This window comes from Brassica napus, chromosome C4 (genome assembly GCF_020379485.1).
Source record: "Brassica napus cultivar Da-Ae chromosome C4, Da-Ae, whole genome shotgun sequence".
Classification (NCBI taxonomy): domain Eukaryota; kingdom Viridiplantae; phylum Streptophyta; class Magnoliopsida; order Brassicales; family Brassicaceae; genus Brassica; species Brassica napus.
Window position 1 is genome coordinate 34445672 of NC_063447.1, and position 10429 is coordinate 34456100.

Genomic DNA, 10429 nt, shown 5'->3' on the forward strand with positions numbered 1-10429 from the left:
TGCAGTTCCAGACTCTCAGACTTCTCAGAGAGTTTTTTCGAGTCCTCCTCTTCCACCGCAGATGCCTCCACCTCCTCCTCCAGCGGCTGCACCTGAGCCTGTCCCAGAAGGTGCAGTTCATCCGGATTTGCGTGTGCCTTCATATGCTCCCTTCGCGAGATATACGGTGGAGGATTTGCTTGCCCAGCCTGGACGGGAGGGTTTGGATGTTCTAGACCCCGATAGACCCCGAGGAACTTATTGGTAAGTTATTAATTTTTATTACTTTAAAATTTAATTAATTTTTATTTTGTAACGGTTAAATTTTTTTTTTTCAGGTTTGGGGCTAACAACCGTGCTAGCCGGAGCGTTTCGGCGACGATTAAGGGTTACTACGACGGGGCATACCCGAACTGGAGCAAGACACCAAATCACGTTAAGATCACGTGGTTTAAATGTTTTGCGGTAAGATTTTTAAATTTAATTAAATTTTCACTTTTAAATATATATATATATATATATATATATTTTTTTTTAATATTTATTATTAATTGTAATTTTTCAAAATTTTTATGTTTCAGCAAAAGTGGCATTGGTCTTTGGGAATCACCGAGAGGGTGAAGGCGGAATTCGTTGCAAAGGCAAAGATACGCCTCTGCAACACAGTCTCTGATTGGAAGGACAAGTGGGAGATCTACGGGTATGAGGGAAAGCCCACTGAGCTCACGACGGATGTGTGGGATGGCCTCATCGCCTATTGGGAGCACCCCTCTTCGATCAGAAAGGCCAATTCGTGCTCGGCTTCTCGAAGGACGAAGGATAAAGATGGTCATTTGCCCATGCTTCACAGAACCGAACAAAAACCTCATGCAGGAGTCCGTCTAGAAGCTGTAAGTTTTGTTTTAAATATATATTTTAAAATATTCAATTAATATAATTTATAATATTTAATTTAATTTTTTTTTGTAGTTCGAGAAGACGGGAGTCTTACCTTCTCTGTCTGACCTATTCAAGATGACTCACGCCACATCCGACGGAGTTTTTGTGGATCCTGCATCTGAGAAACTCTTCCGAACAGTGGCTGGTCGGATTGAAGAACGGGAGACGCAACTAACCCAGGAGTCTCCCGATGGATTACCAGTCACATTGTCCACCCAAGAGGTCGACAGAATCTTCGAAGAGGTAACTTAAAATTTTAGTTTACATTATTTTAAATATTTTAACATAATTAACTATATTAATATATGTTTTGATTTTATAGGTGGCTCCTAAAAAGAAGGGACGGATAGTCGGTATAGGCTCTGTTAACGAAGTTGCAAGGGCAACTTCGTCATACACTTCGAGACGGGATGAAGAGACTGCTCAGATGAAGGCTCAAATGGATAGCCAGAAGGCTCAAATGGATAGCCAGCAGGTTCGTTTAGACTCTCTTGAGGATTTGCTAGACGTGATGGCCGTGGGAAACCCGGTTATGCAGAGAATGTTGAGTGAGAGACGAGCCGCTCTTGGAATGCCACCACGAGATCCCCAAGAGTCCGATCCAACCCGTCAACAGCCGAGCAACCCCACCAACTACTTCGACAATATGTAGTTTTTTTTTCTGTTTGTATTATGAATTTAAATATTATTGTATGACTTTTTAAAAATATGTTTTCCAATTTCATATTTTGTTTTAAAATTTAAATTATTTTAAATTCTGAATATTAAATATAAATTAAAATCTATTATATACTAATTAATAGTAATATAATAAGAAACGATGTAAACTCCTCGTAAACATTACATGGAGTTTACATCGAATGTTTGCGAGTGATTAACATCGAAATATTTACGAGGATTTTACATCGAAATGTTTACGAGTGATTTACAACGAAAGTATTTACGTGTGCTTTACATCGAAACAATTACGTGGGCTTTACGACGAAGTCTTACGTGGCGTTTACGACGAATCCTTTCTCTGCGCTTTACGAGGAATATATTTCGTCGTAAATGTAACGAGTCGTTTACGACGAAACCTCCGTTACGACGGACGTTTAACAACGAAACGTCTTTCGACGTTAATTCGTCGTAACACCCCGTTTACGACTAATTTACAACGAATACTGCCCTAGTAAAAAATATATTTTCTTGTAGTGTAACGACATCACACAAATTTAGGCATTTAATGATTAGATATTTCACGTGATTTTGCAAGATAAGAACGAATTAAGGTATTTAATGATTAAACAAGGTGTTTTCCTGCACCATGTGCAGTAAGAAATTTTTAAAATCTAATTTATATTTAAAAATAAATTATTAAATATTATATATTTTACTATTTTTTTACTAATATTTAATATAGATTTGATATATATTAAATCAATTTGCATAAAACTAATAAAAATTGTATAATTATAAAAAATTTAGCCTAAACAATATTTATAAAATTTGTAGATATATAAGAAACTAATGATTTTACGATTAGATATTTAATTTTTTTTTTAAATTGTAGAAATTTTTGAAAGCTTTAGTAATACAAACTGTATAATTATACAAAAATAATAATATTTTGAAATTTGAAATGTTATATATGAATATATTTATTTTATAGATGATGTTAGGGGTGGGCGTTCGGGTACCCGTTCGGGTTCGGTTCGGATCTAATCGGATTTCGGATTTTCGGGTTTAAAGATTTCAGCCCCATTCGGGTATTTCTAAATTTTGGTTCGGGTTCGGTTCAGATCTTTGCGGGTTCAGTTCGGGTTCAGATAACCCATTTAAATTATTTTTAAAATTTTAATATTCATTATATGATTAAAATTTCTCAAAATAAATAAATCAAAATAATATATTACATATAAATTTGTATAATATATGTCTAAATACCTAAAATTAACATATAAATTAGTTTGATTTAAATATTTGGATTCAAAATCAATAGATATTTCAAGCATTTTGGTGTTTTGAATATATTTTAGCTATTTTAGACATTTACTTTTGACTATTTATGTATATTTTTAAGTATGTTAGACACTTTAAAGTATCTTATATATTTTGGATGTTTTTAATATATATTAAATCTAAAAATAAGTAATATATTTAGGTATATAAATCTATTTTGGTTACATTCGGGTACCCGAGATACTTCGGTTCGGGTCGGGTTCGGTTTCGGTTCTTTAGATACCAAAATTTTGAACCCGTTTGGATATTTAATCAATTTTGGTTCGGGTTTGGTACTACTTTTTCGGATCGGGTTCGGTTCGGTTCTTCGGATCCGGGTTTTTTGCTCAGCCCTAGATGATGTATGAGCTATTACCATATTTAAAAAAAGTTTACCAAAAATAAATATCAATATTAAATGTAATATATGAATTATTACCATATTCTAATAAGTTTTCAAAAAATATAAATCAACATTAAATGATATTATCCATGTCATATTTTTCCGGAAGCCATGTCATCAATTTCAGTAGTCATGTCATATTTGTTTTGTGAAATTGAATGTAAAGAGAACATGTGGCAAAATCACTTCGCAAATATAGTCTAGGGGACATTTCACGTGATTTTCAAGATTAGAAACAAAAAAAAAGAATATTATGATAGTTGATTGATATCCTAATTGTTATGGAGATTGCTTAAATATAGGAAAATATTTTGGAAGGTAATATTGTTTAGAAATTAATAAATGATTAGTTTTTTTATGAGAAAAAGATAAAAATAGCACTAAATCAAGTTTTTGTTCCCAAACTAGCACTCAAAGTCAAAAGTCACAAAAATAGCACTTAATGTTTTATCAAAAGTCACAAACTTAGGGTTTAGAGTTAAAGGGTGGGGTTTAGGATTTAGGGTTTAGGGTTTAGGGTTTAGAGTTTAGGGTTTAGATTTTAGGGTTTAGGGTTTAGGGTTTAGGGTTTAGATTTTAGGGTTTAGGGTTTAGAGTTTAGGGTTTAGGGTTTATGGTTTAGGGTTTAGGGTTTAAAGTTTATGATTTAGGGTTTAGAGTTTAGGGTTTAGAGTTTAGAGTTGAGAAATGAGATTTTGGGGATAAGATTTCAAATTTTGAAAAATAAAAAAATTAAAATTTTCAAAGGATAAACTTAGAAATGTGCTATTTTGGTCATTTTAGTTTTTGAGTGCTATTTTTGTGATATAAACTTAGAAAGGTGATATTTTGGAGATTTGCCCTTTTTTTATTTTGAATTAAATAATTCAAATGATAATATTGTATTGTTTTTTCGAGTTGATTTTGAATTACATAATTTCGATTAATATTGATATAACTTATGATCTAAATATTGATATTTTCAAGTTTTATTGACTCGGCAATGACATGGAATTGCAACTATCTAATACGGTTTTTTTTGCTTCTGCAGACCAAGATTAACCAACGTATTATCACAATGGACTTTTTTTGGTTTTAGTAAGATTATTAAAAGCTATGTAGGAATGTCTCTATTGACTCATTTGATTCAGTAGACTAAGATGAACTAAGATCACGTAACAATTTAATTCGATGTTTTATGTTTTATGAATGTCGGGTCAAACGATATGTAGGAAATTGGAATCGTAATGTTAAGGTTTAGTAATGGTTTGGTAATTGTATCTAATAATTATTATTCCCGCGGGAAAGGCTATGCTAGGGCGTGTGGTCGACGCGATGGGAGTACCTATTGATGGAAGAGGGGCTCTAAGCGATCACGAGCAAAGACGTGTGCATTTAATGGTTTAGTAATCACTTACACGTTAATATCAGTTTATAAGAAAAAGGCAAAATGTTGTATTTAATGTCAGTGGCATTAAGTGGTAAATTTTGAGGAAAACTAAAGGCCATTTCCCATATGTACTCTTTTTTTAATAGATTAGATATGTTTTATTTAGGTATTTTCATCTTCTTGTGTATTTTATCAACATCTAAACAAAACAAGAAACAAAATCCCTACATAATCTATTCATTGTTATAAGTTTTTTGTTATCTAGATTTAGTTCCAAAAATATATAAATTTTAAGTAATTGTGTTTAAATAACTTAATTATTTTTATTGTGTTTAAAACCTTTTTCAAATTCAAGATAAAAAATTTTAAAAATCAAAAGGCATTTTCAAAACTTAAAAATAAATTATGAAATAAATAAAATAAAAATTTCAGAAAATTATTATAATTTTTTTTTATTAGTTTTGAATTATATGTTTTCAAATTCAAAATTTTTACTAATTTTTTTGAATTTTTTTTTCATATTTTATTTTTAAGTTTCTTAAAAATTTATCTTGAAATTTTTAATTTTTTTTAAAACACAATAACCACTCTCTATGACAAAATACATAGGAAGATGAAAATATTTAAATAAAACATATTACATATTAAACAGTCACAATAGATAATATAATTAATCATATGGTTTGACACATTGGTTGAGCATAAGGTTAGATATGATCTGAACCCGGGTTCGACTCACCCCATTTACAGATTTGAAAACAATTTTTTTTATCAACTAATTAAAATGTAAATGCCATGTAAGCACCCTTTAAATTCACATAAGCATATGTTACCATTTAACTAACGAAAACACGGTTAATGTATATATAAAACTAAATATATCTATTCGTGTATGAAATTTAAATATATTATTTGTTGGTGTATGTTTTAACACAGGGTCCGTGTTTATGTACTGATCGGGACCGTGGTCTTCTGTTGATGTATGAATTGGCCGATTTCCGGTAAGATGACAGTCTAGCATCAATTCTCATTGCCATCGACCATAACAAGCAAAGCAATGATCAAAGCACAATCCACCTTTGGATTTACTCTCACCCTAAAGTTACATTTCCATTTGCAGAAACTGCCCCATGTAAACTTATGTGTGACCCGTAAACATCCCCACAACAACAATAAGATTCACCAATGTTAAAATCTTTAAGCCAGTGATTTTAAAACCACATCGATCTGATGGTTGTATTGGGTTCGACCATGAACCGATCACGTAGGTGGTTGCGTCTAATAAATGGTTCAATCGATCACATATCCAAATTAGATCTCAAAAGTTATTGAAATGGGTGATAACTATTAAAACTATCAAAAATCTATAAACCAACCATATAAACAAAACAAAACAAAACTAAATTATATTTATATTATTTTAATTATATATCATATTTACTAGTATTATTTTTAAATTTATTTGTGAGAAAATATATTGAATCACGTTGGATCTGGTCGAACAATATTGAAACTTGATCCAAATAATTATCTGGTTCATCTTTCGGTCCGGTTTTATTGCTTTAAGCAATCAAGACCTAATCCCATTCTTAACGTAATTATTTCATCCAAGTAAAAAAATATTAGTATTTATACAATTATTTTCTCATTCTTTAGTTTTTAATATAAAGTTTTAATCCCGGTAAATAAAACTGCTGGGATCCGCCAGGAGATTAAATGGGATTTGATATATTTCATATAGATCCTTAACTGATCACACTTAATTAAGGGATTTGATACTTAACGAATCACTCTTAGATAGATTTCAGGAGCTATTTAATATTTAAAACTCATTTTCTCGTTGATGTAGTCTTTCCGTAGATTTGGTATCTATCCCTAGGCCTTATATATTAGAATCTCATTTGAGTATTGAAAACACTCTCAACAAAAAAAAAATGTCTTTACCAATAAAAATGGCATTGACAACAAAAACACAAGATGAAAGCACCGAATCCCTTTGTCTTACGACGGCTATGTGGGAGACTTTGGAGAAGGAGACATTGATGGGTTTTCGTGTATTCACACGTGGGATTTGGTATGCGTTGACGATCTTCTCCTGCTTTGGCTTGTTGATATATGGGAAACAAGTTTTGTTTTATCCCATCAGGTTCGGCGTCACGACCTACTTTGCAGTTATGCTACTCAGGTGTTTGTTCTTGGTCGAACGTCCGAGCCCCAATTTCCCGGTTCAAAAATATAACAGATTTGTGACCTCTTTGATCATATTGCCATTCATGTTTTATGTTCCTTTTAACTATCCTACCATGGATGTTTTCATTTCGATCTTTTCATTGCTTGCCGGAGGAATCTCAATCTATCAACTCTCTTGGACGATGGACATTGGACATGCTCTTCTACACCTCTTTCTTGCCTTTGCCAATGGTCTTTTAGCCATCAACTTTGCTTCTCAAAACCATCACCCATTCTATGGAGTTTACTTGTTTTTTTTCTTTCAGTCCATTGTCTACGCTTATAATTTCAATTTTCTAGCTAACGTAATCTAGTTCTAGTACATAGATTAGTTCTATGTAATATTTTAGTTGAAGCATAATAAAACTATAACCTCTTTAAATTAATACTCTATAAATTAATATACACTAAAAATATCTATAAAATAATATAATTTTATAGTCTCAAATCGAGTTTTTGGTTCAATTATTATATCGATAAATTAATATCTCTATAAATTAATAAAAAAAATTATAGTTTTGGTGTAGTCCAAACATTATTAATTTATAGAGGTTTCATTGTAGTTTCTTTTATTATCCCATATTTTGTATTAGACCAAGTGTTTGGCTTAATTTCAGAGCACAAACCAACATATAAATGGCTAAAGCTTCCAAGTTTCTCACCAAATAAAAATCATTCCACATAAAGTATAGATTTCACACCAACAAAGTTCTTCTATAACCAATGGTACAAAATCTCTATCAGCACTAAACAATACATGTCATGCTTAAAGTATAGCCATTTCCACCCAATGGTTCACATAATTTCACCAACGTTCTTAGAAAGGAATTAATTGTTGATGAATCAAACCCGATTCCACTAATCTTGCCTTCACTGATACTAAATCAATAGTCTCTTATACACATGATATGTTCACCCGGTTCACGGCTGATCGTGCTCTGCTTCCTACAAGACCATTCTACAATGACATAGTCTTATCAACAATTCTCTGATGAGTCTACCACATGTGTCATGCACACAGCCACTGCTTCTTACAAGCTATTCCATTATCATTATAAGAAATGCATGAGAGCATGACTAATGAGAAGGTAAACCTGAAAACATGTTCTTAAAAGAAATATCTTGAACAACCTTGAGCTCACTCATCTTCTTCACACTTTTCCTCTTCACCAATTTTTTGAGTTCTCGTCTAACCATAAGTTTGTATACTGTAATCACTGTTGATCAATATACTGTTCTGATCATATCATAATATGCGTGTCAAGTGCACTAGGATTGTTGTCCACAATTTCAATGTGAGTATAGCATACATAAAGTATGCTAAGTCAAGTGTTTGATTCCCACGGATGGGACCGTTCTGCTGCTATCGATGAAGAAGACATCGCAAAGTTCACAGACGTTGTCAAGGAATTTGATAGCATGACTCCGCTGGTGCGAACCGCATACAAAAACTTTGAATATCATTCTTTTTTTTACCTCTTCTCTGGTATTGTTGGCAGGATTCATGGAAGACAACTATGTTGTTGAGGCCTGAGGGTGAAGGAGAAGCTGAAGGCACTTGAGGAAGATGATCTCACCTAAACATACTCTCTATCTAACCGCTGCTTTACTTATAAATTATTTCTGGGGCATATCATCACTAGTGTTACTTCATGTTTGATTTTATTGTGTGGTTATGATCTAAGGTTTCTTATAAGGTTTGGTCAAAATTGGTTTGTTTGATATCAAAAGACACATTTGCTGTCTTTCTCATTACTTCATCTGTGAGAACTACTCAATTTTTTTTTGGAGATTTGCTTCAATAGCAGTCCACAAATAATATTTTTACATTGAAAAAGTTCTCAGATCTTGAAAAATGTGAATACATATACACACCAATAACTTATGAAGGAAACCAAACATAACATGTTGAAGATGCCCTAACATCAATTCTCATTGTCATCAACCATAACAAGCAAAGCAATGATCAAAGCATAATCCACCTCTGGATTTACTCTCACCCTAAAATTACATTTCCCTTTACAGAAACTTCCCCAAGTAAATTTATGCGTGACCTGCAAGCAATCCCCACAAGAACAAAAAGATTCACCAATGTGTAAAAAGAAAAAAAGACAAAAGTATATTCATAAAGAGATGTCTCTTAAACTTTTTTTTTACCCCTACCCCAGCGATGAGAGCATCTGATTTGAAAACTTTGAATGAGATATTCGAGTATCCACCTGAAGCATGAAAATCACAAGTATTGCTGTTCATGACATTATTGTTCTCAGCCAAGAAAACATCCACAGATGTTTTCAATGACACTGCCATAGATTGATGCACCGTGAACAGCAAGTCTTCTCTCTCTTTGCTCTCTCCTCCATGCACTTCCCATTTGTTCTTCAGCGTCATTCCCTGTACTCACACATACACAAAATCTCAAGAAAGAGTTCTTTTTGTTTTTGTTGTGTGCAATGTAGGTTTTAAAGATTGAATGTTTTTGTAACCTTTTGGCGCATTGTGAGGATTGTGAAACCAGCTGGATCAGTCATAACCCTTTTATGGTTAATCCCCCAAGCTTGTCCATCAATTTGTAGGAGGAGGTTTCCGCTTGGATCGAACACTTGGTAATTATCTTTTGAGAAACTTTGAACTTTCCTCTTAACCATTAGATCCATTGGGTATGGATTACAGAATTGATCTCCAACTATGCTTATTGTAGGATCTCCTACTTGCCATTCTGTTTTCTTATTCTTTGGCATTGATTATGTTTTGAATAAACAAAACAAGAAGAAGATGAATATTGCAAAAGATTATGAAAGGCTCTTGCTGTAGAGCCCTTGTTAATCACTCTCCTTATGATGAAAATTTATCAAAAACTTCTTGTCATAATTTTTAGCAATATATATCAACTGGAAAACAAATTTGCAGGATAGTTTTTTTTTTTTTGAAACCAGAGTTTTATTCTCAACCCTAGATTGCTAAATCCAAAAATAATGTGTTTGTTTAAATTTAGAAACAAGACAACTAAGTAACTGCTATTTCCAGATTAAAAAATGTGACATACTATGAATCATGATGACAGATATTTTGCTCAACCAATGCCTACAAAAATGTGACATGCTACACTGATGATTATTAAGAAAAATGAACTACTACTAGACCTCTTGTAGACGAGTTCCGTCCATTGTGTTGAAAATTCTAATCAGAGTTCCCTTTGCACTAGCAGTTGCATTGCAAGAAGCAATCTCTACGATTTTAAAGCCCGCTTCCTTGAAAGGTTCACAATTATACATATCTGAAAGCCATGGCTTGTCTCAGAAGCAAAACCGCTGTAATCCTGATACCATGAAACAGAAATCAACTCTGCTTCATCGTAGCCTCCTGTTCTTGTGAGTTGGAAACAGTTGAAGGAGACACTCTGTCCACAAGATTCGAACAATGTAGCTTAAAGACAAAATTTGTAAGAGTTGAGTCATGCCAAACCCCTTTCATACAGGTTGAACTAATACAGACTGGGACACAATTGACTGCGAGCAACAAGTCAAATA

The 10429-nt window shown here is 32.7% G+C and overlaps 1 protein-coding gene across 2 annotated transcripts; it reads right to left on the bottom strand.

Annotated features, from left to right (window-relative positions):
* Nucleotides 1-8696: 8696 nt before the first annotated feature.
* LOC106400933 (protein LURP-one-related 14) lies at nucleotides 8697-9765 on the bottom strand. 2 transcript variants are annotated; one of them, XM_022700577.2, is made up of 3 exons: nucleotides 9386-9765; nucleotides 9063-9293; nucleotides 8697-8953 (listed from the first exon to the last, which is right to left on the bottom strand). In XM_022700577.2, exons 1-3 carry the CDS (start codon nucleotides 9638-9640, stop codon nucleotides 8825-8827), a joined length of 615 nt encoding a protein of 204 aa, XP_022556298.1. In that variant the 5' UTR covers nucleotides 9641-9765; the 3' UTR covers nucleotides 8697-8824. The 2 variants fall into 2 exon arrangements, with proteins under 2 accessions (XP_022556298.1, XP_013696792.1); XM_013841338.3 differs by having other exon boundaries at nucleotides 9057-9293.
* Nucleotides 9766-10429: the final 664 nt, after the last annotated feature.

Bases quoted from the DNA above. Each gene is read 5' to 3' on its own strand.
- LOC106400933 (XM_013841338.3), bottom strand. From the start codon at position 9,640: ATGCCAAAGAATAAGAAAACAGAATGGCAAGTAGGAGATCCTACAATA. The intron at 9,294-9,385 runs GTTACAAAAACA...GTGTGAGTACAG, and splicing joins TCCTCACAATGCGCCAAAAG to GGAATGACGCTGAAGAACAA. The intron at 8,954-9,056 runs GTAAAAAAAAAG...GATTGCTTGCAG, and splicing joins CTCTCATCGCTGGGGTAGGG to GTCACGCATAAATTTACTTG.